The 25,431-nt window shown below is 35.2% G+C and overlaps 5 protein-coding genes across 5 annotated transcripts; 3 read left to right on the top strand and 2 right to left on the bottom strand.

The window, feature by feature from the left end:
- Window positions 1-4,550: 4,550 nt before the first annotated feature.
- On the bottom strand, window positions 4,551-7,935 carry LOC141452003 (uncharacterized). Its single transcript, XM_074123824.1, has one exon. The coding sequence runs from the start codon at window positions 7,851-7,853 to the stop codon at window positions 4,551-4,553; it is 3,303 nt and encodes a 1,100-aa protein (XP_073979925.1). The 5' UTR covers window positions 7,854-7,935.
- Window positions 7,936-9,356: 1,421 nt separating this feature from the next.
- Window positions 9,357-12,500, top strand: LOC141452002 (matrix metalloproteinase-25-like). The gene is made up of 2 exons (XM_074123823.1): window positions 9,357-10,693; window positions 12,259-12,500. The coding sequence occupies exons 1-2, from the start codon at window positions 9,478-9,480 to the stop codon at window positions 12,498-12,500; spliced, it is 1,458 nt and encodes a 485-aa protein (XP_073979924.1). The 5' UTR covers window positions 9,357-9,477.
- A 3,852-nt stretch (window positions 12,501-16,352) lies between these two features.
- LOC141452001 (uncharacterized) lies at window positions 16,353-17,128 on the top strand. The gene has a single exon (XM_074123822.1). It carries the CDS (start codon window positions 16,353-16,355, stop codon window positions 17,091-17,093), a length of 741 nt encoding a protein of 246 aa, XP_073979923.1. The 3' UTR covers window positions 17,094-17,128.
- Window positions 17,129-18,288: 1,160 nt separating this feature from the next.
- On the top strand, window positions 18,289-19,503 carry LOC141452000 (uncharacterized). Its single transcript, XM_074123820.1, has one exon. The coding sequence runs from the start codon at window positions 18,289-18,291 to the stop codon at window positions 19,501-19,503; it is 1,215 nt and encodes a 404-aa protein (XP_073979921.1).
- Window positions 19,504-20,499: 996 nt separating this feature from the next.
- On the bottom strand, window positions 20,500-21,723 carry LOC141451999 (uncharacterized). Its single transcript, XM_074123819.1, has one exon. The coding sequence runs from the start codon at window positions 21,721-21,723 to the stop codon at window positions 20,500-20,502; it is 1,224 nt and encodes a 407-aa protein (XP_073979920.1).
- Between the last annotated feature and the right edge of the window lie 3,708 nt (window positions 21,724-25,431).

The following is a 25,431-nucleotide window of genomic DNA, read 5'->3' as shown; positions in this document are numbered from 1 at the left end:
TTTGTTCATTCTTATTTTTACTTTATACACTTAAAAATAAAGAAAAGTAAATTAAAACTTATTTATATTTTATTAATAAGTTCAAAGTTCAATTTACTTTTAACTTCATAATAACAAAAAAAAAACGGTTAAAGCGAAAGAGGCAGCTGGCTACATGTCCAGACTTGTTGGAGCATGTTTGTGCTCGTTGAGGATATGACAATGGTATGAGTCATCATTATTTTTACTTGCCTGTTCAAACATGTTGTGCAAGCGTGTTAACATTTTTTAAAAAGTAAGTTTTTAAGTCTCCAAAACATTCAAAGTTTTATTATTTATAAAGCAATAAAAGCTAATAAGGGCAAAGTTCAGTTTTAAAAATATTGTTTTTTCTAAGAAACATATATGAAGTTAACGGACAGGTTGAGTCCTGCATCAAAGGTGGGAGGTATGATTCACCTTATAGAGAGAGAGACACTTGCAAGAGAGAGAGGGAAGACAAGCACGCAATTCTATTGGCTAACTAAAAAACGGTTAAAGCGAAAGAGGCAGCTGGCTACATGTCCAGACTTGTTGGAACATGTTCAGCTAATCATACGTGTCATCCTATTGAGACTATAACGATATGTTCATACAGGTTTGTATAGTTGGTAAACGGAAATAATAAAACGGTTAAAGCGAAAGAGGCAGCTGGCTACATGTCCAGACTTGTTGGAGCATGTTCAGCTATGTTGGCATATATATAAATTAACAGGTATGATAAAAGATGTGGAAGGGAAAGGGGGTGGCTTGCTACAGAGACCTGTCCAGAGAGGTAATCATTTGGAAAAAAAGATGCAATTCTATTGGCTAGTTAGAGTGTGACGTAATTGTGGTGGGGGGTTAATGCTAGTATCGCAGTCCAAGTGTCAGTTCGGGTTTAGTTTTCAGTGAGTGTAGGTCGCGTCATCAGCAACGGAAGCAGTCCAGGTGGAGGGGGTAAGTAAATAATTTTTCTATTACCTAAAGTGAGGTTATCCATTTTTATTTTTCAATATTTTTGTGATAGTGGAGGGTAATTTAAATAAAAAAAAAAAAAAATTCTTGATGAGGGGGGTTAGATTTTTTAAAAAATAATTCCAAGTTAAAACATAAGAGAACATTCAAAACTAGAGTAAGCGAGACTACCACTGTGGCCGACTGGTGCAGATGACGTGTCTATCAGTACGAAGGTTGTAGGATCGAATCCCAAGTAAGTAAAAATAATTAAAAAAAAAAATCCCCTCCTGTCTATCAATGGGCGAGGGGGGTGGAGGTATGAGGTCCGCCATCTTGTGGTCATCAGCTGGTACGAGGTCGGCCATCTTGTGTACTACAGCTGTTAGGAGAGCCGCCATCTTGTAGGAGGAGCTTAAGAGGCCAACGAATACGACGACCTAGAGGTGGTGGGGGTAAAGGTAGGTGTCATGTAATAGGAGTAGGGCTAGGGTGGGGGTAATGAGGTGTCGTCGAATTCGCTGATTGGTCAATTAATAAGGGTGGGGGAAGGAGTGGGGGTAAAAGGGGTGTCATCGAATTCGCTGATTGGTCGATTAAAAGGGTGGAGTGGGGGAAGGGGCGTGGCCTAAAGCCCTCGTCGAGTTCGATGATTGGTCAAAAAGGGTAGGGGTGGGGGTGGGGGGCGTGGCTTAAACCCTCGTCGAAATCGATGATTGGCCAATAAGGAGGGGTGGGTGTGGGGGAGGGTGGTGGGAGGGGAGGGGATGGCCGCCATTTTGTATTTTAGTTGCGCCAGAATCGGCAAATCCTCTCTACTGGTATTGTACGTCGTATGGTATAAGAAGGCTTGAAGTGCTAGTTCAGTGTTCAGTATGGCTCAGACATGCGTACTGATAGCTGATTTCTAGTGTTTTGTAGACAATTTAGGAGGTTATATTGTTAAAGAGCTTTCTCTATTAGACTATAATTTTCAATCAGTTAGACACTGGATATTCAAGCCACCTGTCCAACATAAACAATGTGAAAAAAGTAGAAGAACTAATTATTGGTTAGAAAATTATTATCATAAAATTAAGTGGAATGATGGGGTTATTGAATATGAAATGATTTGAAATATTTTCAAGTTTATTAATTGTAATTATAAATTTGTGTTTGTTAAGGGTTATGAAAAAAAAAGATTTCATTTGCAAAATCTGTACAGTTGTGTAATTAATTTAGAAGTTTATGACTCTCCAAAACTTGATTCATTAGAAACATCAGGAAATCAGTGTATTATACACAATACTTGTAAAGAGAAATGTACGCAATATCGAATTAAAGCCATCAATTGCTGGCTCAATAGTAAGTTTGGTTGGAATGAGACGGAAATATTTTTGCCTTGAAGAACGAAAGTAGTATAAATTTGGGCATACTAGGACGTTTTTCTGCGTCGGGATCGACGACCGCGCAACGCGTCATCATGACGTCACAAGCCATACCCCTCATCCTAATTTTGTGGTCCAGATGGACGAGGGGTTAGGGGTGTGACGTCATAATGACGACACAATACGTCAAAATGACGCAAAATAATAGAGGTATTTTCCGCCTACGTAACAAGGAACGCAAGTCCTACGTCACAAGGTATACCCCCCTCTCCATTTATGAGTGCTAGAGAGAGAGAGAGAGAGTGAGAGAGAGAGTGTGTGTGTGTGTGTGTGAGAGAGAGTGAGAGTCATAATATGTAATAAAAAATGCATGCACGAGGGGCGCGCATCTATCCTTATCCCAATTATTAATTTTTTTTTTTTTTTTGTAAATTATTAATAATACACCTTGACCTTGTTTCTGCTAAATCAAGGACATATCCTATGTACATCTATCAGCACATATTTAAGAATAATATTAACGGGGTTATGATTAAATAATAAAAAAAAACAACAAAATTTGTACCTTTTTGTTTTTAATCTTATAGAACTATTATTTGTACATCATCATCATCATCATTGTAACACCTCAATAAAAAGCGAACGCATCTTTTTATATGGCATGAAAAATGGGTGATTATAATAAAAACAAAAATGTTTTAAATATATACATGTTTTATTTCATCTAGTTTACAAGCCAAATATATACAACGCTATTTATGTAAAACTAAAATTATTTACCTTTTTAGACAAAAACACTTCGATGTAATTACAATGGTAAAGTGCATCTAATTTGCTAATAATATTAAAACATAAACTAGAGATATGACAGCATTTGCACGTATCAGGACCCTCCACACATTTCGGAGTGGACCAAACACAATTCAAATAGTAGAAGTCTTTATAATCGCTTTTTTGCACAAATGTCTGCGATAATGTTTCCAATTCCTGTAGTTTAACGTATAATAGCATAAAATCAAGGGCATTCTCCTTACTATTTGTTAAGCTGGAGAAATCCTGTTGAAACTGGTGATAGAAAGGGTGTGACATGACAAGCTTCCATTCTTCTATGTTGTTACCTTTTTAAATAACGATCTTATTACAACTGAACACACTTGTGGTGTAGGTGGGCTAACTATGGGTGGGGGAGATGGTCCACACTAAATAGTGGGGTTGTAATGCAATTAAAGCACCAAAATAGTTTGTTACAAATAATACTGGATAGAAGAAGATTACCATTGTTTGTGCACATGGTGGTGCAGTAAGAATGCCAGAAAATGCCGCTAGGAGGCGGTGTGAGCAAGTTACAACATTGAACACAAAAATTATAATTGGAATTGCTATCGGTCAATAACATGTCATTATTAGTAATATTATGGGAAAGAATGTTAAGTTTTTTATAATAACACATTTTAATAGTTATTCTAATCGATTTAAATTGTTGTAAAAATAAAGAAGTATTATCTGGAAAACAATACGATATAGCAATATAATCTGACACAGACATGCGTTTACCAGCATTGAATTCGATATTTTCAAAACAATACAAATCGATAAAACATTGTTTATAAGTATCTATACAATAATAGGAGTATTCATCGATTAATTTACATTTAATAGTTTTGGGTATTTCCAATAGGGAAATATCACTTCTTCTATTTACAGACTTACATATTTCAATCATACTTATATCTAACAGTGAAATTGGTTGGAAATACCTCTCATCATCACATGTAAAGCGTAAACATAGATTGGCTAAAGTGTGCATGTTGTTGTTGTTGTTGTTGTTGTTATGTGTCTAGCCGATAGTGACCAAACGGAAGCGTGTTTATACCATCGCCTAAAATAAAACGTTTATCATCAAGCGAGGATAAACTCATTTTATTGCAATCAAAGGTGAATAGTTGATGTTTTTTAGATAGTATAGTTTTAAACGAGGAATATAGAACACAATCTCTATTATGTAAGTTATTTAAATAGTCAGAAAATGTGATCTTATTAACGGCACTCCGTTTGATACCTTTCACCTTCTTTATAATTCCTCGTTTAAATATTCTAAGGCTATACATTTTCGGCCTTAATGCAACCACCTCTTCAATAGGATCACCACCAGTCTCATCGGAAAATTTGCCCAACACCTTCTTATTATGATTTGAGAAACATTTGTGTGTGGGCAGGTAGTTGGAAGTGTCAGTGTGCTTTTAATACTATTAGATCCTCATAGACATTGTCGGTTTCAATTTTATAAAGATATGAGTCTGTGTCGGAATAGAGGAGGGTTAATGCTTTAGGAGTATAGTATTTTAACATGACCTGGTAATGGAAATGATACATGTAATGTTTGGAAAGTTCTAAAATGGAAAATCCAACGTAAATGGGCCGATCAAAGTAAATGGACTCTTTGTGCAGATGAACGGCAATAACGTTTTCATTAAAGATTGTACGATCCTTAAGGTTTGCTCTTTTTGACAGCTTGAGCAACGCTTGTTCATACGTGACAATCTTAATAGATAAACGCTTCCTCTTGTTTTCAATACATTTACCAAAAACAGAGTTGTTCATCAACTTATAGAAATCCTTTTCAAAATCATTTCTAGCCGCTTCTCTAAGGCTGGTGTTGAGTTCAATGTAGGGTTTAAGCCAGGGGGATTGATTAAATTTTAATATTCTATGCACTTGTTTAAGTACAACCCCCATGGATAGAGCCTGTTTTAAATTTCTATAGTGGATCACATAATGGTGTTTATCGTCTAGTGTGGTATAGAGTTTTTTATTGTGATGATGTGGTAGTGGTGGAAACTGAGCGAAATAGTCGTGTAAGTGTGTAGGTATGTGTAGATCAACCTCTAGAATAAACCCAATGTCGCCATCATCCGGAATGGTGGTTATGTCGATGGTCTGTTCTCCTTCGACCCAGTCAAACCCACCAATCGGGAGGTACTGTAACATTGCGAACCCGTAGAGATTGTTAACATCTATGTAAAGAATATAGTTGGTTGGTTGTGTAGGATCATAGCTAGGTATGTAGGGATTATTGGCTTTAGCATGTCTTGTTACACAAGAAGTGATGCCGCCTCTAATCCCTGATTCGATCAAGAGAAGTTTGTCATAATCCGTTAGAAGATCCAATTTAACTTTTGTACACTTTAAACATGCATCAAATGCCAGGCCAGGTGTTGTAAAATACCAACTAGGATCAATGTAGTAGATAGACTCACAAACCTGTCGAAATTGTTCAAATATGTCGCTTAAGAGAATTATGTCAGTTGTCAGATACAATTCTGTGTACTCCTGAAGTGTGTTCATGTGGAATGAGGACCAAACCTTTTGTGCGTGCTGGTAATCACTATCGGATATGGGCTCATCGGTTAAATCGTTAAAGAAATAGCGTTTAGCTGGTAAGGCTCGTTCATCCATTCTCTCCATACCCGTCATATAGGCGTATGGAAAAACGCCCTTTCTAAGTAGTAACTGTCTCTGGTCATTGTCGGGAAATTGTTTCTCCATTTGTGGGTATTCCGTCAAGTTATTTATAAGATGTTCTAAAGTATCCGGTAGAAACCGGTATGTATCCAAAAAGCGAAGCCATATGGATGGGCAATCGGAAAACTTTTTCGAAAAACTTATATACTTCTCTTCGGAATTTGGTACATCTCCCGGATCAACGCCTAAAGACAATATAATCGCATGAGCATCATATCCGCTAAGGTTATACATGTAGACCGGAATGAAATTTTGCAATTGTACTTTGAGGTTGCAGCTATTATGGGCCACGCAGATGAAGTCACCCGTAAGGTGATCATGATGGTGAACTCTCTTCTCTAACCCGTTGAACGCCTGTTCACAAATGCCACAATGTGTGGCATTAGCAAAATCCTCCTGTTGTTGGTGGGATAGTGCGTTCATTGGAATGATCACCTTATATAGGGCTTCCACATCTTTAACAACGGAATGTAAATATTCCATAAATTGCTGGACCGCATCATCGCCCGTATATAGGAAAATGTCTTTTTGATAGCTGGCTAACGTAGAGACCACCTTAGCTCCCACACTGCAAACCTGGTGTTTATGTGTTTGTCTGGACCATGATGTGGATGAACATCCGGGTGCGCTGTGTACGGGTAAAAGTAGGCACTCAAAGTCTGCATAGATAACTATGGGTATGTGTTGTTTATGGTGATAGTTTGTAAACTGTAATTGTGCATTTTCCGTGGGCATCCGAATGTGACATGGTTTGTGTTGATTACAGAAAAGTTGATGGGCTGCTAATCGTTCCTCGGCTGTTTTCCCATCCACTGTTCTATAATCACGAGTGAATGATTTGAAGCATCGTTTACATATAACAACACCACTATGATGATCACTAAGTTGGGGAGATATAAGCCGTGAGAGATTTTTTATTAGGCAATAATGAGAGGTATTTAAATCATGAAGAAATAAAAGGTCAAAGTGTTCTACAGCCGCTAAATTCGAACTAACCATCAGAGGAAAAACCTGCTTCTCTTTCTCGGTTAGAGAATAAACATTAACCGATACATTATTATCTTTCTCAAACCTAAGTATATCTTTTAAAGGTGTGGGAAAGGAAATATTGTCGAAATTGTAATAGTGATTAAGTTTTCTATACATGGTTATACGGTGGGGTTTCTCCAGTTGACGAGATAGAATGGCGTATTTAAAGCAGTAATCGTCAGTATTGCATATATTGACAATTGCTTTTTTATTGGCTATTTCCTTTGGTAAAGGCATGTACGCTCTTCCACCTAAAGGGCGATATTTAGTCAATCGGAGGACAAGGGAATCTACGGAATGTAATTTCCAACCTGATCCACTAGTTTCAAATTCCTGTAGTTCGCGCAAACGTTTTGCAAAACTTCTTTGAAGGTAGTGAATTAGGTTGGTGCTAGCGTCGATAATCTCTATCGAGGTTTTAAAATTTGCATCCGTATATTGTTCAAGATCAGAATTCCTATATCGACTATAAACACATTCTAGGAAGATGGATGATTTAAAGGTCAATAGATCTTCTCTGGCTTTAAGTAAATACTTTAATAGTACCCCGTGTTTATCTTGTAAAAATAGCACAGGGTCTTTTATATTATTAGTATTTTTAATGCATATATTCTGAGCCGATCTATTTAAAGCGGTAATCACCACACCATCCTGTAAAGGAATGGATAATAGACGATATTTCTTTTGATTTTGTACATTCCCTCCTCTAGTCCTAACTGGAGGTGTTGTTGTATCATCGTCACATGCAGTACAATCTGAAGAGACATGATTTAATAATGACACCAAATTTGGTAATATACTAGCACAGTGTGGACATTTCCTGGGTGAACATGTCAAAACATGTGTCTTTAAGGTGAGCAAAGTGTGGAATATACTACCACATTTTGGACATTTCTTTGGCGAACATGTCGCAATATGTCTCTTTAAATCGTACGGTCTGGAGAAACTTTTCCCACATTTAACATAGGCCGGATTAGACATAATGAACTTACAAAATAAAACTAATCTTTGGTCGCCTTCTTCTTCTTCTGCTTCTTCTTCGCCGGTTCCTCCTCCTGTTGTTGTTGTTGTTGTTGTTGTTGTTTAGATGCTTCGAATGCTATCATGTAACACTTGCTTGTCTTGCTTATCCCCTTATAGATAAGGGACAAATCACCATCTTAAAAGAAAAATTATTTTAACTACATAGGTAAGAAAAAAGTAAAAATATATAAAAAAAAACATTTTAAATACCTGTATAATTTTGTATATCTTTCTCAGTGAAAGAGGTTAAATATCGTTTTGGCAAAAAAACTGCTGTCGGTGTACCATCATTATCGTATAGCAAGACAGATATTGCAGGACCAAATTTGGTTTTCTCCACTCTAACAAAAGAGGAGATCAAATAAGGTCTATCAACCTCTAATTCAGATAATTTTTTGTAAGTTCGGTTGTGGCTTGTTGAAGGATGTTGCAATTTTTTTAACAATTCATCGCTCATTCTAGAAAAAATGTTTTTTGTTTTTGAAAAAAAAAAAAAAGAATTTAAAAAGCAACAATCAAAAAAATGTAATCTTAATTACCTGGTTCTTAAATGATGAAAAAATCAAATGATGTACTGCATGTAGTAATACATAAGAGCTACTGGATGAACCCTCACAACTATTCACCGATTTTATATACTGCGCTCGAGAGAGAGAGGGGGAGAGATATGGGAGGCATGAAGGTAACACAACCAATTACAAACTTAAGGAAAATTTAAAAAAAAAAAAAAAGCGCGCGAGAAAGATATCATTTCCTACGGCGTCATAGATCTTATTGCAATAGAGATAGCCTTCAGTATGTCGCAGGATGACTCATTGCACCTTCTAACTGACCATGTTAATAGTTATCATCAAATTCAACGTATAATAATTATTCTGCACTCTTTTTTTTTTTTTTTTTATGTATGATTGACAATCGTAAGATATCTATTTCTATGAATGATTGACAGTTGTAAGATATCTATTTCTACGAATGATTGACAGTTGTAAGATACCTATTTCTCAATATTTTTTGGCATTATGTAAGTGTTTATATAATTAACGAGTGTGTTGTTTTTCCTTGTGCGACAATAATATTTGTTAATGTCCAATAGACGTGATAACACCCACAATTAGTATGTCAGTTTTCTACGTATGATTGACAGTTGTAAGATATCTATTTCTAACTATTTTTTGGCATTATAAATATAAATAACGTGTGTGTTGTTTTTTTTTTTCCTTATGCGAAAATAATTTTTTTAATGTCTAATACACTTGATAACACCCTCAATTAGTGTGTCAAGTTTGTGTGAATCACCCAATATACACGCGTCGTTTGTGTGTCACTCAGCTCATCACCTCAAGGTCAGTACATAACGTGATCTTGTGCGGTTAACAGAGAGAGAGTAATGATGAAAATGGGTGCTTTATTATTTACCATCTTTCTCTTTTTAAATGATTTAATTAGCGCGTATAATCCTTCTACGATTGAATATTTACGAAAGTTTGGTTATTTAAAAGGTGAAAATACTACTATTAGTGATAATGAAGTGAAAAATGCTGTAATCATATTACAGGAAAAATATCATTTACCAATAGATGGAATGGAAAATTCACAAACGTTAGATGTGATTAATGCACGAAGATGTGGTGTTGTGGATAATTTTATGCCCTTTATGGTGGATTCTAGTACAACTAAATGGAGCAATAATACTCTAACTTGGTACATATATCCTCCACAGTATTCTCAAGTAGCAGAACGGGCGTTTTCCGTTTGGTCAAAACATGCCAACCTATATTTTATACGATCGGTTAATTCACCAAATATCTCTATTGCTTTTGTTCGCGGAAAACATCTATGTATTACAAGTAAAACCACCTACTGTTATGCTGCTGTTGACGACAAAGGTGGGGTGTTAGCTCATGCTGAATATCCTAGTACAGATAAGGAAACAGCAGAGATACATTTTAATCAGGCTAGCAAATGGCACTTCGATTTAACGATTCCCGCAACAGGAAACGATGCTTCGTCCTTATTCTGGGTATTGGTTCACGAGATTGGTCACGCCTTAGGTTTACGTCATTCTAATGACAGAAAAAGTGTTTTATGCCCCTATTATGGGTTTCCGAATGTTTCTACATTTGCTGAACTAGATCTATATCAGGAGGAAATCCATGCTATACAATTCTTATATGGAAAACCTTTGCCGCCTTCACCACCGCCGCCTCCATCAACAACAACAAAAAGACCATCGTCTCCACCCTCACCACCACCAATTCAGCCATACCTGGACGTATGTCATTATATGAAAAGAATTGATGCATTTTTGGTGGTTAATAAACGTTTGTTTTTGTTTTATAGACATTATGTGTGGGTAATTCCACTACAAGAGACACTTCGTTTACAAAGAGATTACACGCATCCCATGTACATAAACAGGTGGTTAAAATTTCTGCCAACAAATTTTACACGCGTGTCGGCCATATATCAACGACCAAACAATGATATTATTATGATTGCTAACAATCAAATGTACATATTTAACTACCCTCACCTTCATCTTATCGCTCAATCTAACATCCATTCAGTGTTGTCAAGAAGTGAGGGTAGCGGTGATGTCATAAACGCTATTCTACATTCAAATAGAGGTAGTACTTACATAATCTATAACAGATCATTTGTGAATAAAGTGAACGAATGCGGGGGTAGTTTGGTTACTAGCACCTTTATCGGCGATGTTTCACATCTATTTCCAGGCATACCCCATGTTGGAACCCCAACTTCACTTTGCTGCATAATTGAACAGCTACATAATTTTTGTAAATAGGGAAAAAATAATTTTTATATGTATATAGAATTGTTTATTAAAGAAAAATAAAAAAGGAAAAGAGGCAAATAGCCCATTTTAAAAAGTCTTTCTCAAGACTCTGGAATGGCAGTGTGGTTCTTTGGACGGTGCAGAGATAGCGACGCAGTCGCGACGCCAGGGCGCGGCACGGTCGGCTTCGCTATAAAAAGGGCAGAATCGGCCGTGTCTGCATCAGTCTAAGAAAATTTTTCAACTGGAAGACATCCACAATAGCTACCTTAGCTGGAAGATTGCTGACTGGACCTTGCTCTCAAAACCTGGATCTCTGTACCGGCCAAAGGACCTCACTGTCCGGACCAGAACAAAAATCGATCACTTAACCCCTGTATTTTGAAGAAAGAAGAAAGAAGGAAGTGCAGCACACGAGTCGCCCAGTTCACCAGCTACGAAGGCAAGCCGAATCACCAGCGCTGCCACAGTGTGAGATACGAGCGAGGACCAGGCCAATTGGTACCGGGGTTTATCGGGGTGCTGGCCACACTGCCGGAGCTCCCAAAGCCGGTTGACTGGTATTAGCGAACGGCCCTTTTCAGGGCCTCTCACATCCCTTTGGCTGTGGCCTTGCGCTGGGATCAAGCCATTCTCGGAGCGGCGCAGTAACTTCAACCAACAGTGTGAACGGTCCTTTTCAGGGCCACCCAACTGTACGGCTTCCCCGCTGGGGAGCGCCATAGGCGAGTCAAGCGCCGACATATTTTTTGTGAACAGTCCTTTTCAGGGCCATCCAGTCACTTGTACCTGCGAGCGGTGAGAAGAAGAGCTTGTATACTGGACTTCATCCCTCGGCCGCATTAGTATACAACACCCCGTAATGCTAAAACAGCCTTCCAACACACGAATGGTCGTTTATATTTTAAATCTAATGATTTATTTTATAGTTATAATGATTTTATTGACAGCGTCAGTGAGACAATAGAAGATCCCTCGGTTTTATTTATTATCGTCAGTAGAGTAAAAAGGAGGCTTTTGGCTCAGTAAAGATGGCGGACTAGGATGAAGTAGTGGTGGCGGGTGCAGTTTATTCCTGCTCTATCCTTCTCTCCAACATTCTTAAGGTGCATCTTTCTCTTCTCTCCACATTATTAAGGTACATCTCTCTCTCTCTCTCGCCCATCCATATTAGTTAAAACTAAATAATAGTTGATTTGAATTGTGAAAATAAAATACTTAAATGGGTGAATAACCTAAAAAATCTCAACTAGCCTGCGTGAACATGCTCAAACTCTCTCTCGGTTAGTTTCTCTTGCTGCAGACATCAACTACTTATATAATACTAATCATGTGTCGAAGCGGTGTAGTCCCACACATTCTCTACTTAGAGAGGGACCGGTTTTAAAAGACTATATAATAATACTATTGCAAATACGACACAGTCAGTCAACTTGCTTTGACTCCATTGAGCACTTCCTGCAGATTCTTCTATTATTAATTAAAAAATGGCAGATCAATGGAAAGTGATTTCAGTGAGTGATAATTATAATAAGTTTGTTACAACATTTCCCACCATTACACTAGCCGATTTGGATTTAGTACTAGCTTATATCAATCTACGTGATGATTTGAAATCTTTAGAAAATTACTCTAAAGAATATATCGTTAAGGCTGCTAATGAACATTATATTAACTGTGTTTGGTCCAATCCGAAGCAGACTGTTGGGCCAGATACTTGCCCTTGTTCGAACATTGCTTGGTTATCCCACCACATTACCAAAGAATTAAATCTGCTATGCAAAGGAGGGATAGATGATGAGAATTAGTGTAACATAGACAGTTTGTGACAAGATGGCGAGTGGTACAGGATTGCAGCTTACAACCAGCTTCTCGTTGAACGCCAAACACTCAAAACAACTGGTAACAGGCTTGTCTGAAGATGGTGCACCACTTATTACATTCAAAACAAAAAAAAACAGTTATCTACTTAAATGAGGAAGATTAGTCAACTCTACAAGCTAACAAGCAAGTATGTGATGATTTTTTTAGTAAATAAAACGGATCCGTACCGGCAGAAGTACAACTACAGCATGCAACAGTTTTCTTTGAGATGTTCACCCATAAAACTATGGTTATACGAGGAAAACCATCATGGTTAGAAGATCTCCTTCAATATCACCCTCCGAAGATAATTTTTTTAAAAAATGAATATTTTAAACTAGTGAGTTTAATAGACGATGTTAATAAACAATTTACTTATTTAAGAAAAATATTAAACTGTTGTAACACTGGTGTAAAAACTATTGAATAAATTTTGTTTATACAAAATAATCTGTTTTCATTTTTTATTATGTTCCTTAATGATGTGGAAGGTTAATTAAAAAAAACAAACAAAAAACTACACAATTTTATTATAAAAACTTTATTATTCTACTAAATCATTTTTATTTATCCAAGAAGGTTTCCTAAAACCTAACCACTTTACATACAGCTTAACTTGTTTACGTCTTAGTATTTTTTCTACAAGATATACATCTTTATATTTAGTTTTCTGCAGTTCTTGTGCATAAAATGCTCCTTGAATAGGTTGTCCTGTCAAGTCTTCCAACAAGTAAGTATATGGAATAGTGTTGCGGACATTTATAATTTTAAATACTTCGGTGCTCCAATTGGGTGTGTAACCTCTGCTAAATATAGTTCTCTTTTTCGAAACACGTACATAGTCTCCTTCTTTAAAGCGTTGCTTATCTATCCTTTTTACTTTAGAAGAGTATACATTAGCTAGTAAGAATGCTTCATTACTAGAATTTACTTCCGATGGTGTCATACCAACCGTACTGTGTACTTTGTTGTTGTAGGTATCTATGAGATCAGGTAAATGCTTTGTATAATTATAGTTTCCTCTGAGACTAAATAAGCGATACATCATAGATTTAAAGGTTCTATTAAATCTTTCTACAATTGAACTTTTAATTTGGCTGTAAGTACTATAGTGATTAATGTTGTGCTTCTTCATGAGTTTTGTGACGGAAACATTGTAGAATTCCTTCCCATTATCAGTTTGAATATTTTTCGGTACTCTTCCACTTGAATTAAAAATATCATTCATAGCTTTAGTGATATCTTTAGCGCTTTTGGATTTAACAGGTTCCACCCAGGCGTACTTTGAAAAACAATCAATCATTGCTAATATATATTTGTAACCACTATTTTGACGAGCATATGGTATCATTTCCATTAAATCAGCTTGCCACAAATCATCAATACCTTTGAGCAATGTACGCCTTCGAGGGTAGCGTGAACATGCTGGTCTGTGAAGTTCAACAACTACAGCCTCTTTGCTAGACATGACTTTATGGTTCAAAAATCGTTTTAAGCGTAGCAGCAGTTATAGGAACATTTGGATTCAATAAACTGATTCGGTTCCTAAAAACAGTGAATAAACCGCGCACAAAATTATCTGTAACTTTTTTTCGGGCTTGGTCATACGTTTCTAAAAGATAACGTTTACTAACAAAGTGTTCTTGTAAATATGTATTTGTTACTAAATCTAACTCTTTTATATACTTTTCCAATTCTTTAGTTACAAATTGTTCAAGATAAATCTTATTAACAGCATCTGTACTATCAACTGGATTATTGATTCCAAGTAATCGTTTATTTTCAAAGTCGATATATTCTCCATCTTCATCATCACTAGCATGAAATACTGTTTTTAAGTGATGCAAAGGTCTACCAAACTTGTCTATAGACATATCGAAAACCAAACAACAACTGATAATTTATTCCACAAGTAATTCCTAATAAATAATATCTGCCTCTCTCAACTCTTCGATTATAGAATGAATTTCATTTCCATGTCCAGTGTGACCAGCATTTGTTGATGCATATAAGAGCCTAAGTCGATCCACTAATTCATTTGGATCATCCCAATGTTCATAAACATTTTGCCCCACATCCATACCTTTACCAGTAGTAGTGGTCGTATGTCTTAGACCGTATCTTCTTTTAATAGGCTTTGTTGCAATTGTAGTCCGAGGTGTCCTAGTAACTTGATCTGCAGTTGATGGTGGTGTGAAATAGGGTTGAGCCGACTGTTCACCCTTAGAAGGATAAAATAAAGGAGCTATTATATTTTTGTATTTGAATCCTTTGCTTGAGCTAAGATGTTTTTCATCACTAAATTGTTGTTTATGTGCGTTACTAACTTCTAAAATATCCTTATAATTTTCCAAATCTTCTACAGTGTATTTGTTAGGCTTTTTTAAATATAATAATTGTAATAACCCAGGAGTACCTTTATACCAGTTTCCATTTACATTGATATCATTATCCTCAATGGCTACCTGTGCATTTCCTATCGTCATGCCTCCAGTAGGTAACACTCTAATGCCGTATCTATCATCTAGATCTTTAGTATCTGAAATCATATGTTTCAATAAATATGGTTTTATTAAAGATCCTATATCTTCTACTTCTTCTAAGCTTTTCTCCAATTCCTCTTTACTATGTATTTGTTTTATTTGCTCTAGAGGAGAATCATCATCTTCAAACGTCTCTTCTTCCATTTTAATATCTAAAACATCCTTTCGTGGTATAGGAGTTGAAGCTTTAAGCGGTAATTTTACTTCTTCTTCTTCTTTGAGCGGTAATTTAACATATTCTTCAAGTGATGTCGTAGAAGTCGAAGCGTCAGATTTTAAAGCGGCTTTTTTAGAACGCTTTTTATTCTGTTTAACTAACTGCTGAAGCGGTTTTGTAATGGGTTTTAAACTTCTTTCCAGATCGTGCTGTGATAATTGAAGACCTCTCTTTAAACTTTTGAATTTTTCTCGCAGAGATTTAGAAGTTTTGATAAGATGTTGTGTAACTTTAGGATCCATAATGAAAAATGATAGACCGATAGAAAATATTGCTCTATATATAGATGTATGTATCTAAACCTTTTCGAAATCTACCATTGTGTACGTCTCTTGTTTTATCTATTGTTAGAAAACTGTACGGTGCATCCCAGTAGACCTCACACATTTCTTTAAAACTATTAAATAACACACTTGGTGAACTTACATGATCGTTATAGATATGCCTTAAATTTAAATCATCCTGCGTAAAAATTATAATAAAATTGGCATTATCACGTATAAGATGTTTAGGAATCCTTGCATAGCTTTGTGTCAAATAGAAACAATCAATTCCTCTATGCCTACCCATACTGAAATACTGTCTGATTATATCCTGTTGATCCATTGCAATATCATCAAATACTACGATAGAATTCTTTTCAGCATTGTCAGGAGTGATTACCTGCTGCGTATCGTTGATTTTGTGAAAACCTATTTCTGGTACTAATTTGTATACGTTTTCTAAATATAAATACTTTTCTTGTTGGAGAGATCGGCTACATAAGTACACATTTCCAAATTTTAACCCATTCGGTTGTAAAAGCAAACATGCTATGAGATTAGTTTTACCAGACCCAGAACTACCACAAATAAGTGCACGTATATTATCAGGCAACAATTGGCCATGGTGACCTTCATTTGCTTCCTGTTCTTCTCCTGAAGGAATCACATTATAAACAGGTAGACGTTCACGTTGTTTCTCCAAACGCATACTGATGATGATGGGTCTAATTCACAACCTATATAAGCATAATCAGAGCGAAAATACTCATCATAATGAGAAAGAAAACAACGGGTAAAGGTCTAATAAATTCAGTGATTAACAAGCTTCCATTTGAAGCGCATATTCCAGGATATAGATTTTGTGGCCCCGGAACTAAATTACAAGAAAGATTAAGCCGTGGTGATAAAGGTGTTAACCCTCTAGACGAAGCCTGTAAAGAACACGACATTGCGTATTTTAAAAACAAAGATTTGAACTCAAGGCATAAAGCTGATCGCATCTTAGCGGAAAAAGCTTGGCAAAGAACAAAGTCAAGTGACTCATCTTTTGGTGAAAAAGCTGCTGCTTGGGCTGTTACTAACGCTATGAAAATGAAAGTAAAATTGGGAGGAGGTGATGGTATCAAGAAGAAAAGAACTTACAAAGATGTAATAAGTTCAGCTCGCGTCACATCGCCTACATCAATTAGTGGAGCCTCCAAAGCGGCACTCAAAAAAGCTAAAAAGTTTTTATCAAAATCAAAACTAGACAAAATACCAAGAATATTACCAGTTCCAAGAACTGGAGGTATTCTCCCTTTTCTGGTACCATTATTTGCAGGTTTATCTGCTCTTGGAAGTCTAGCAGGTGGAGCAGCTGCGGTTGCTAAGGCAGTTAAAGATACGAGAGATGCTAGAGACCGTCTAGAGGAAATGAAGGGTCACAATCTGAAGATGGAGGAGCAAAAAATTGGCCAAGGTTTCTACCTTAAACCTTATAAAAAAGGATATGGTCTTTATATTAAGCAATATTGACTACTACTACCTAACAGAGCTCTCACAAATATAGAGTTGATGAAATTTGCCAAAAAAGTACCTCATTTTAGAGGTGTTTATATGCGTGATTCTTTGCCAAGTTATCCTAAAACTAATGAATGTGCTATTGTAAATCTAGATTCAGTAAAAAACATAGGTACTCATTGGGTCGCCTATATTAAAAAAAATAATAAAGTAATTTATTTCGATCCTTATGGAAATCTAAGACCACCGTTAGAACTTTTACATTATTTCAGAAACTGTGATATTACATACAATCGTAGAAGATATCAAGATTGGAATACACCATATTGTGGTCATTTATGTTTGAAATTTCTATATAATAACGATGAATAAGCATTTACGGAATTCAGTCAAGTCGTACACCTTTACCTTAACAGGAGCTTCAAGCATTCTTAGTGCAGATCTTTTTCCACCCATTAATTTATTAGACAGTGGTGGTGATTATAGCATTGGTTTATTAAGTTTTCAGTCATACAATTCCATACCGAATATCATTGAAGGAGTTAACAATCTTTTTCATTATGGAGACAATGTTATTAGTTTACCTACAGGAACTTATGAAGTGGAAGCTATAGCACGTTATCTAAAATCACATATAAGTTCTACAGATTCATTGAAATTGAAAGGTAATACCAACACATTGAAGGTGGAATTAACATGTAAACAACCTGTTTACTTCAGTAAAGAACATTCGATCGGCCCTTTACTGGGCTTTACTAAACATGAGGTGTTAGAAAAAATGATCGCTCATAAATCAGACGAAATTGTACAGATTCATAGTGTCAATACAGTTGCAATTAACTGTAATATAGCATCCGTTTCATATAGAAACGGGAAACCAGGACATACTATATATTAATTTTCACCAATAGTTCCTCCAGGATTTAAAATCGTACAAGAACCTTCTCCAGTCATTTACTTTCCAGTTATCGGTGAAGTAATCAACAATATAACACTTGTTATAACAGATCAAAACCAGAATTTAGTGGATTTTAGTGGAGAAACAATTACCATCAGATTGCATCTAAAGAAAAATGGGTATTGATTTTCGAAAGTATAAAATGGATTACGCTGAAGTGAAATCAACTAGTATTCAACGGTCACCTTACCGAGCGTTAACACCATCAAATATTTACTTCCTACAAAGTATAGGACTTTTGATTAAACCAAAATGGAAGAAATACTAACTGTGGATAAAAAAGTTAGTTTTGAGGAGAGAATAACGGACTTTGAGTTTTACTTTCATCAGCCTTACAATCAATCATTAGAAAATTCTGACGAAATAATAATTGCAGTTCAACAGCAAGACATCTACACTGTTCCATCCAAGAGTTTTCTCTACATTCAAGGACAACTGGTCCAAGAAGGAGTAGCATCTATAGATCCAAATGTATTGAGTTTAGTGAGAAATGGATTTTTGTTTTTGTTTGACGAAATCAAGTATCAGTTGAATGGTGTATTAATTGACCATGTTCGGAATCCTGGAACTGTTAGTACTTTAAAAAATTATGCAACTCTTAGCCCAGACAAGGCATTAGGATTAGAAATCAGTGGTTGGATGATGCCTGCTGAATATGTGAAATTGGCAGATGAAAAAGGCAATTTTGATGCTTGTATCCCCCTAGACATTGTAATGGGTTTCTTCGAAGATTACAATCAAATAATTCTACAAGGAAAACATGAATTAATTCTACATCGCAGCAGAACAGATAATGATTGTGTAAGGGTTTTAGGGGATCATACCAATGTTAAGTCATCTATTAAACTGAAGTCTATACAATGGAAAATGCCTTACGTTAAGGTTTCTGACGAACAAAGGTTAAAATTTTTAAATTTCATCAACAAAGGAAAAACGGTTCATATGGCATTCCGTACATGGGATTTAATAGAATATCCTTCTCTACCTGTAACAAAGAAGCATACTTGGGCAGTGAAAACTACAACAAATTTGGAAAAACCACGAATAGTCATAATTCCATTTCAAACAAACAAAAAGAATAATATACAAAGTGATACGTCTCAGTTCAATCATTGTAATATATCAAATGTTAAATTGCATTTAAATTCTGAGGTTTATCCTTATGATGATCTTAACATAGACTTCTCCAAGAATCACTTTTCAATTCTATACCATATGTATCAAAAATTTCAAATGAGTTATTATGCGAAGGAAAATGAACCTATTTTAAGCAAAGAACTATTCAGGGATGAAGCTCCTATTATTGTAATAGACTGTTCTCGTCAGTCTGAGGCAATTAGATCATCTTCAGTTGACATTAGAATAGAATTGGAAGCATCAGAAACTTTTAAACCAGATACAACAGCCTACGCTTTAATTTTTCATGATTCATTAAATCCACTGACAGGATTAGTTAGAAGAATTTAATTGGTTAGAGTGGGGGAAAGAATCATATAAGTGTAGAGCTGTGCACGGTTGCTTACAGTTCACCAATATGCATGCCGCAGTGATAGATATTCAATGTTATCAAAGCGATGATCCTTCTTTCATCGTAAAGGAGCTGGCAATTGTTGACGTCACCGGTCAACAGAAACATTGGATGTTCAAACCGCCCTCATATGGAAACCCGTACTCACCACCCAATAGATGGGTGTACAGAAACCTACATGGAATCAATTGGGAAGATGGCGACATGGATTATTCTGAGTTTGACAATGTTTTAAAGGATGAAACTAAAAACTACACCTACCTCTATGTAAAAGGAGTTGAAAAGAGCAAGTTCTTGGGGGATATTATGGAAAAAACTGTGTATAATCTTCAAGATTTTGGATGCCCCAGCTTAAAACAACTTTGCAAACAGCATTATTCAACCAAATGTGACTATCATTGCGGAACTAAATACAACTGTGCTTTGCACTTTAGTAAAATATTAGTGCATTCGCTGCTGAACAACTACTCCAAAGTTGATTTTACTAATTCTAGTGTTCGGGAGAAATCTTTCAGCGGGTGGAAATCAACTGTAAGTCCGGAATTACTTGCCTTTAACGGCTACATCAAGATAAGAGACGATTGTGTTCAATGTATTTATTGTGGACTACAGATTTTAGAAGATGTAATTAAAGAATGTCCATGTAAATTACACAGTATTCATAATCAAAATTGTATATTGCTTAAAAAACATGGTATTAAATAAATGTATTTTTTTAAATAAAAAGAATGGTAATTTTTTTTCTATCCCTTTTTTTTTTTCTCTAAACTTAGGGGAAGAAATAACACGTTTCTTAATTATTTTTGTTCTTTATTAGCATAAAACAAAATGCATATAATCAATATTACATTTTATAATATGAATATTACTTATCACTAATTAAATACAAAAAAAAGTAAAATAAATATTTGTATAATCATCATTGGCCATTTCATCTATTCATTTAAAATATGCCCCAGAGCTCGAGTATTAATTGAATCAACTATGTACCTTTTATTATCTAGGGGACATAAACTTACTTTATTCTGTTCTACAGTCATCATAAGGTGATGCTTACTTCTAAACATAATCATTGAATGTCTAATTGCTTCGTTTGTCAGTAAGCAAGCAATATAATCATCAAACTTTATGGAATGTTTTAGAACCGGCTTTTTTACCCGTTTTGCTTTTTTTATTATTTTGGAATCTCCCATTCGAAGGCAATACATTTTTGGACGGAGTCCAATAAATTCTGTTATTATTTCACCTGCAGCTTCATCCTTAAATTTACCTATAGCTGCTTTATTCTTTTGTAATTCATTAATTATATCACATGACGTTATATCTTTGAATTCCTGACGAAAGATTTGAATCAACGGGTGGTCTGATGTGGTGGGATAGTTGGACAAATCTAAATAATTTCGCATCAGCAGTGAATCTTTAAATAAATTATCTGTTTCAATGAGGTAAATATATGCATCGGTATCCATATAGCAGAGATGTAATCTATCAGGCCCATAAAATGGAAGCATTACATCATAATGATACCAGTACATATGTAATTTCGATAAATCCAAAACACTAAGACCTATGTAAATAGGTTTATTAAAAAGAATACTATTCTTGGCTAAATGTACAGCCGCCAGAGATTTGTTGTATATAACATAGTCTAGACAGTCAGGTCGAGCTATTAATTTTTCTAACTTCAGCGAATTTGATACGAGTTTGATAGAAATTCTACGTCGAACATTCTCCATAGTTTTACCAAAAACTGAATTATTAAACAATTTGTATAAGTCCTTTTCAAACTGATTTGTAGCTTTCTTGCGCAGTTCCGTGTTATGCTGTATATAAGGTGCTAACCTTGCTGACTGTTGGAATTGCAAAACTTTATTGATTCGCGTTAATTTTAAACCATGTGCTAACGCCTGTTTTAAAACCATGTAATGGCAAACATAGTTTTTACGTGGTCTAAAGTGTAGAATTAATTTAGATTGCCCATCTACTAAAATATTCTCTGCTAAGAATGGCAAATCATTATGACTGTTATGGAGTTCAGGTGGATACTCGATATCAACGTCTAATATATATCCTATTTCATCACATTCTCCTAAACTATCCAAATTTATAATGTCCGGTTCAACCCATTTGAAACCACTATATGGGATGAATTTAGTCATTGCAAAACCGTATAAATTGTTGCAATCTTGGTATGTTATAAAAGTTGTCGGTAATGAAGGGTTATAATCATCCATGAAATGATTATTAGCTTCAGCATATCTCTTTGTTACCTGTGAAATTCCACCCTTCACCCCCTCTCTATCATCAAAATTTGGTCATACATGGCATCCCAAGACAAACCTGGTAGAGTGAAATAATAAGCCGGGTCAAGTTTATGAGAACCAATAGTTACAGATCTAAAGTGCTCAAATACATCCGACAGAATTAGTACATCAATTTTCAAATATAAATCACTATATTCCCCCAGAGTTTTGCATGAAAACGCATCCCAAACGTTGAGGGCGTGTTGATAATCGTCTTCACTTATATCTTCACTCTTAACGCTACTATAAAACATTTCTTTAGGGGTAATGAACTATCGCCTAACCTGTCCCAACATGAAATATATTCATATGGGAATACACCTTTCCTAGTCACCAAATGCATCACGTCCGGACTGAAGAATTTTGATGTTTCTGTTAAATTTGCAAGGTTTTTCACTAGGCTATCCAAACTGGAGGCCATAAATCGAAATGTATCAATAAACCTTAACTTCATTTTTTCACTAACATTTTTTGTAAAAGAGATATACCGCTCCCCCGAAGTGGGGATAACGAATATTTCTCTATCATCAAATCCTAATTGGGCGATTAAAAAATGTCATAACCACTAAGATTATGACAGAATACTGGTACAAAATTTAGTTTTCTACATAGCAAATTACATGTGTTATGTGCTGGGCCTCGATAAACGCCTGAAATGTGGGAATGATCCTTTACCTTTGTATTTTCATCAGTAAAAGATCTATCGCACATGTAACATGTACTGGCGCAGTTGAAATTTTCTTCTTCTTCATGAGTTAGGGGTTTAATGGGTGTGTTAATGTTGTACAGATTCTCCACAGCTTCGGCAATTCTCTTTAAATATAAGATACATTCTTTAGTCGCATCTGGTCCTCTGTAGATGAATGGTTCTTTGGGAAGACTATGGTCTATAGCATCTAATTCATCGCTTATTTTAATGTAAACACCGAAACTCATTGGTGTGTGTAAGTGAGTAATTGTAGTGTATGATTCATCAGGGTTAGGATTACATGTGCTCACCGGTTCCAGTATAGTTTCAAAATCTAAGTAAATTACGACAGGGACTCTCTGTATGTAACCCCATGTTCAAATTCAATAAATGGTTTTTTTGTTGGTAACTCAACTCTGGCAGGTTTGTGTGTGTAACAGAATAATTTATGGTCTTCGTATCGAGATTCCCCGTTGTAACGTTCATCAAAATGAGTGAAACATCTTTTACATATATATTTTGATGATTTGCGTTTGGATATTTGCTTACTGACAAGCCTATTAAAATTTTTTATATAAACATAGTGGTAATTGTTATTTGAATTTAGCAGTAACAGATCGCGATGGTCGTCTAATTCCTTATAAACTACCTTTAGAGGATACACATCATTGTTATCATCCAGGCCAAATACATTGATGGAAATATTATTAACAGATTCAAATTTGTTAACGTCTTTAAGAGGGCTTGGGAAATTTACACAAGAAAAATTATATTTACTCTCCAATGATTTGTATTTGTTTGGACGCCCCGAATTTTTCCCATCAATAAATTTGGCCAGTATTGCATATAAAAAGCATTTATTATCAAAATTTTTGACATTTATACATGCCTTCTTGCTCTCAATAGATTTAGGCAAAGGTAAATATGTTGTAGCTTTTAAAGGATTGTGTTTGCTTACCCTCACTCTTAGTCCATCCACTGAAACCAGTGACCAACCACTCTTGGTCATAGCCGCTTCTTCTAGTTATTTCTTTAATTTGCTGAAGGCTATATCTAGAAAGCTGTTGACGTCATCGGCTAGGTATATTGCTTTGTTAGATGTTTTCAACGCCTTTTCGATTTTCTCTCCATGTATATTTTCAAAAGTGCAGTCCACCCACAGATTAAATTTTATGGATGAATGCGTTACCAAACTTTGATGAATGATGTCTAGAATTTTTGAACGTACGCTTTCTAGAAATATTGGAAGATCCATACAACTTGGTGAGCGTACAAAATATGACGCAAGACGTCCCTGAAATGCGGTCTCATACGGTGTTACATTATTTAGCCCTGTGGATAATCCCAAGAGCTCTTTTCTGGAAGGTTCTCCCAATCTTGATCTTTTACTTCCACAGACAGCTTCATGTAAACGGCCATTGTGTATATCAGCTTGTACACAGTTACAATGCCTGCACCTGAGAAGAAAACAAATTAATAATACGTAAATAATTACAACTTCATTTATTTATTTTTTACTTACATGTAGCGGCCTCTGGCTGTACACTTCTTCTTATGAATTTGAAGATCTTTTTTGTAAAAATACGCTTTTCCGCATGTGCAGCCATATTTTTCACGCTCACCGTGAGTTAAAGCTCTATGAAGTTTAAACTGATAGGAGTTTTCAAAATTAATGTTGCACTCTGCACTGAAAAGATAAGAAGCTTTTTTTTTTCTTTTTTTTTTGACTTTGATATGCTAACGCATGAGTAATAATAATGGTAAAACTTACATGAACCATGATGATGAGAGCTGATGAAAAGGTATTTATTTTACTTTTCTCTTTTTATTTATTATTATTCTTAGTATCGGCTAAAACAATAATTCTAATATGAACTTCCGCCTTGTTAGAATGCAAATGCGTAGTCTAATGTAAAAGATTTTTAGTGTTCTAATCATGAATTTAGCAATTTAAGAAGCATAAATAACTATTCATATTAACCATTAAATTTAATATTTAAAAAAACACGGACACGCTAAAATCCATAACCGCTTAACAAATGAGTAATTTTTAAAAAATTTTCAAACAAGTTTTTTTTTAATTATTGAAAAATTGATGTTTACTCAAACTCTAATTTAAAAGAATTATTTACACCGATTCCTCGGTATATTAAAGACATTTCTAATGTTTTATAGTTATTTATCATTAGATCAGATATTTTTAATCCATACGCTTTTGGTAGAAAACATTTAATAAATTTTAATTCATCTTGTATCTTTACCACTACCGCATTGCCTACTTTGGTATCAACACGAACTATTGAAACGATTGGGTATTTTTTATCTATTTGAAGTTCTTTTATAGATTTTGTTTCGACTATATCATATTTCACAGGATTTAAGGCTGATTTTAGATCAGACATCTGTGAAAAAAGAAGAAAGTATTACATAATATTAGGAATTACATATAGCAAGATTGAAGTGTATACCTACATAAAAAAATATTGTGATTAGGTACTCACTCTGACAAGGATGAAGTTCTCACAGACCGACCTCAATGAAAATGAAGTGAAGAGCTTAAAGAAGGCTCCTTTATATACAATGCATGACCACAATATTAAATTAAAACTGTCCGGTAGGACAGTTGTATAAGGGTTGATCGTCAAAAACTGCACGATTAAATTAAAACTGTCCGGTAGGACAGTTGTATAAGGGTTGATCGTCAAAAACTGCACGAAAAAGTGTAACGTTGAAAAACACCCAACTTTGACAATTTTTTCTCTTTTTCTATAAAAGATAAAATTCCCAAATTTTCTTTAAATTATAGGGCAAGTCCTCCTTTATAACTGTAATTAAAACTGTCCGGTAGGACAGTTGTATAAGGGTTGATCGTCAAA

Source organism: Rhodnius prolixus, unplaced genomic scaffold (genome assembly GCF_049639745.1).
Source record: "Rhodnius prolixus isolate KJV_2025 unplaced genomic scaffold, Rpr scaffold_26, whole genome shotgun sequence".
Lineage (NCBI taxonomy): Eukaryota > Metazoa > Arthropoda > Insecta > Hemiptera > Reduviidae > Rhodnius > Rhodnius prolixus.
This window is presented reverse-complemented; position numbering and strand designations above follow the sequence as displayed.

Coding starts and splice junctions, on each gene's coding strand:
- LOC141452003 (XM_074123824.1), bottom strand. CDS start 7,853: ATGTCTAATCCGGCCTATGTTAAATGTGGGAAAAGTTTCTCCAGACCG.
- LOC141452002 (XM_074123823.1), top strand. CDS start 9,478: ATGGAAAATTCACAAACGTTAGATGTGATTAATGCACGAAGATGTGGT. Junction 10,694..12,258: donor TGAACAGCTACATAATTTTT/GTAAATAGGGAA, acceptor CCATTACACTAG/CCGATTTGGATTTAGTACTA.
- LOC141452001 (XM_074123822.1), top strand. CDS start 16,353: ATGAGAAAGAAAACAACGGGTAAAGGTCTAATAAATTCAGTGATTAAC.
- LOC141452000 (XM_074123820.1), top strand. CDS start 18,289: ATGGAAGAAATACTAACTGTGGATAAAAAAGTTAGTTTTGAGGAGAGA.
- LOC141451999 (XM_074123819.1), bottom strand. CDS start 21,723: ATGACTAAATTCATCCCATATAGTGGTTTCAAATGGGTTGAACCGGAC.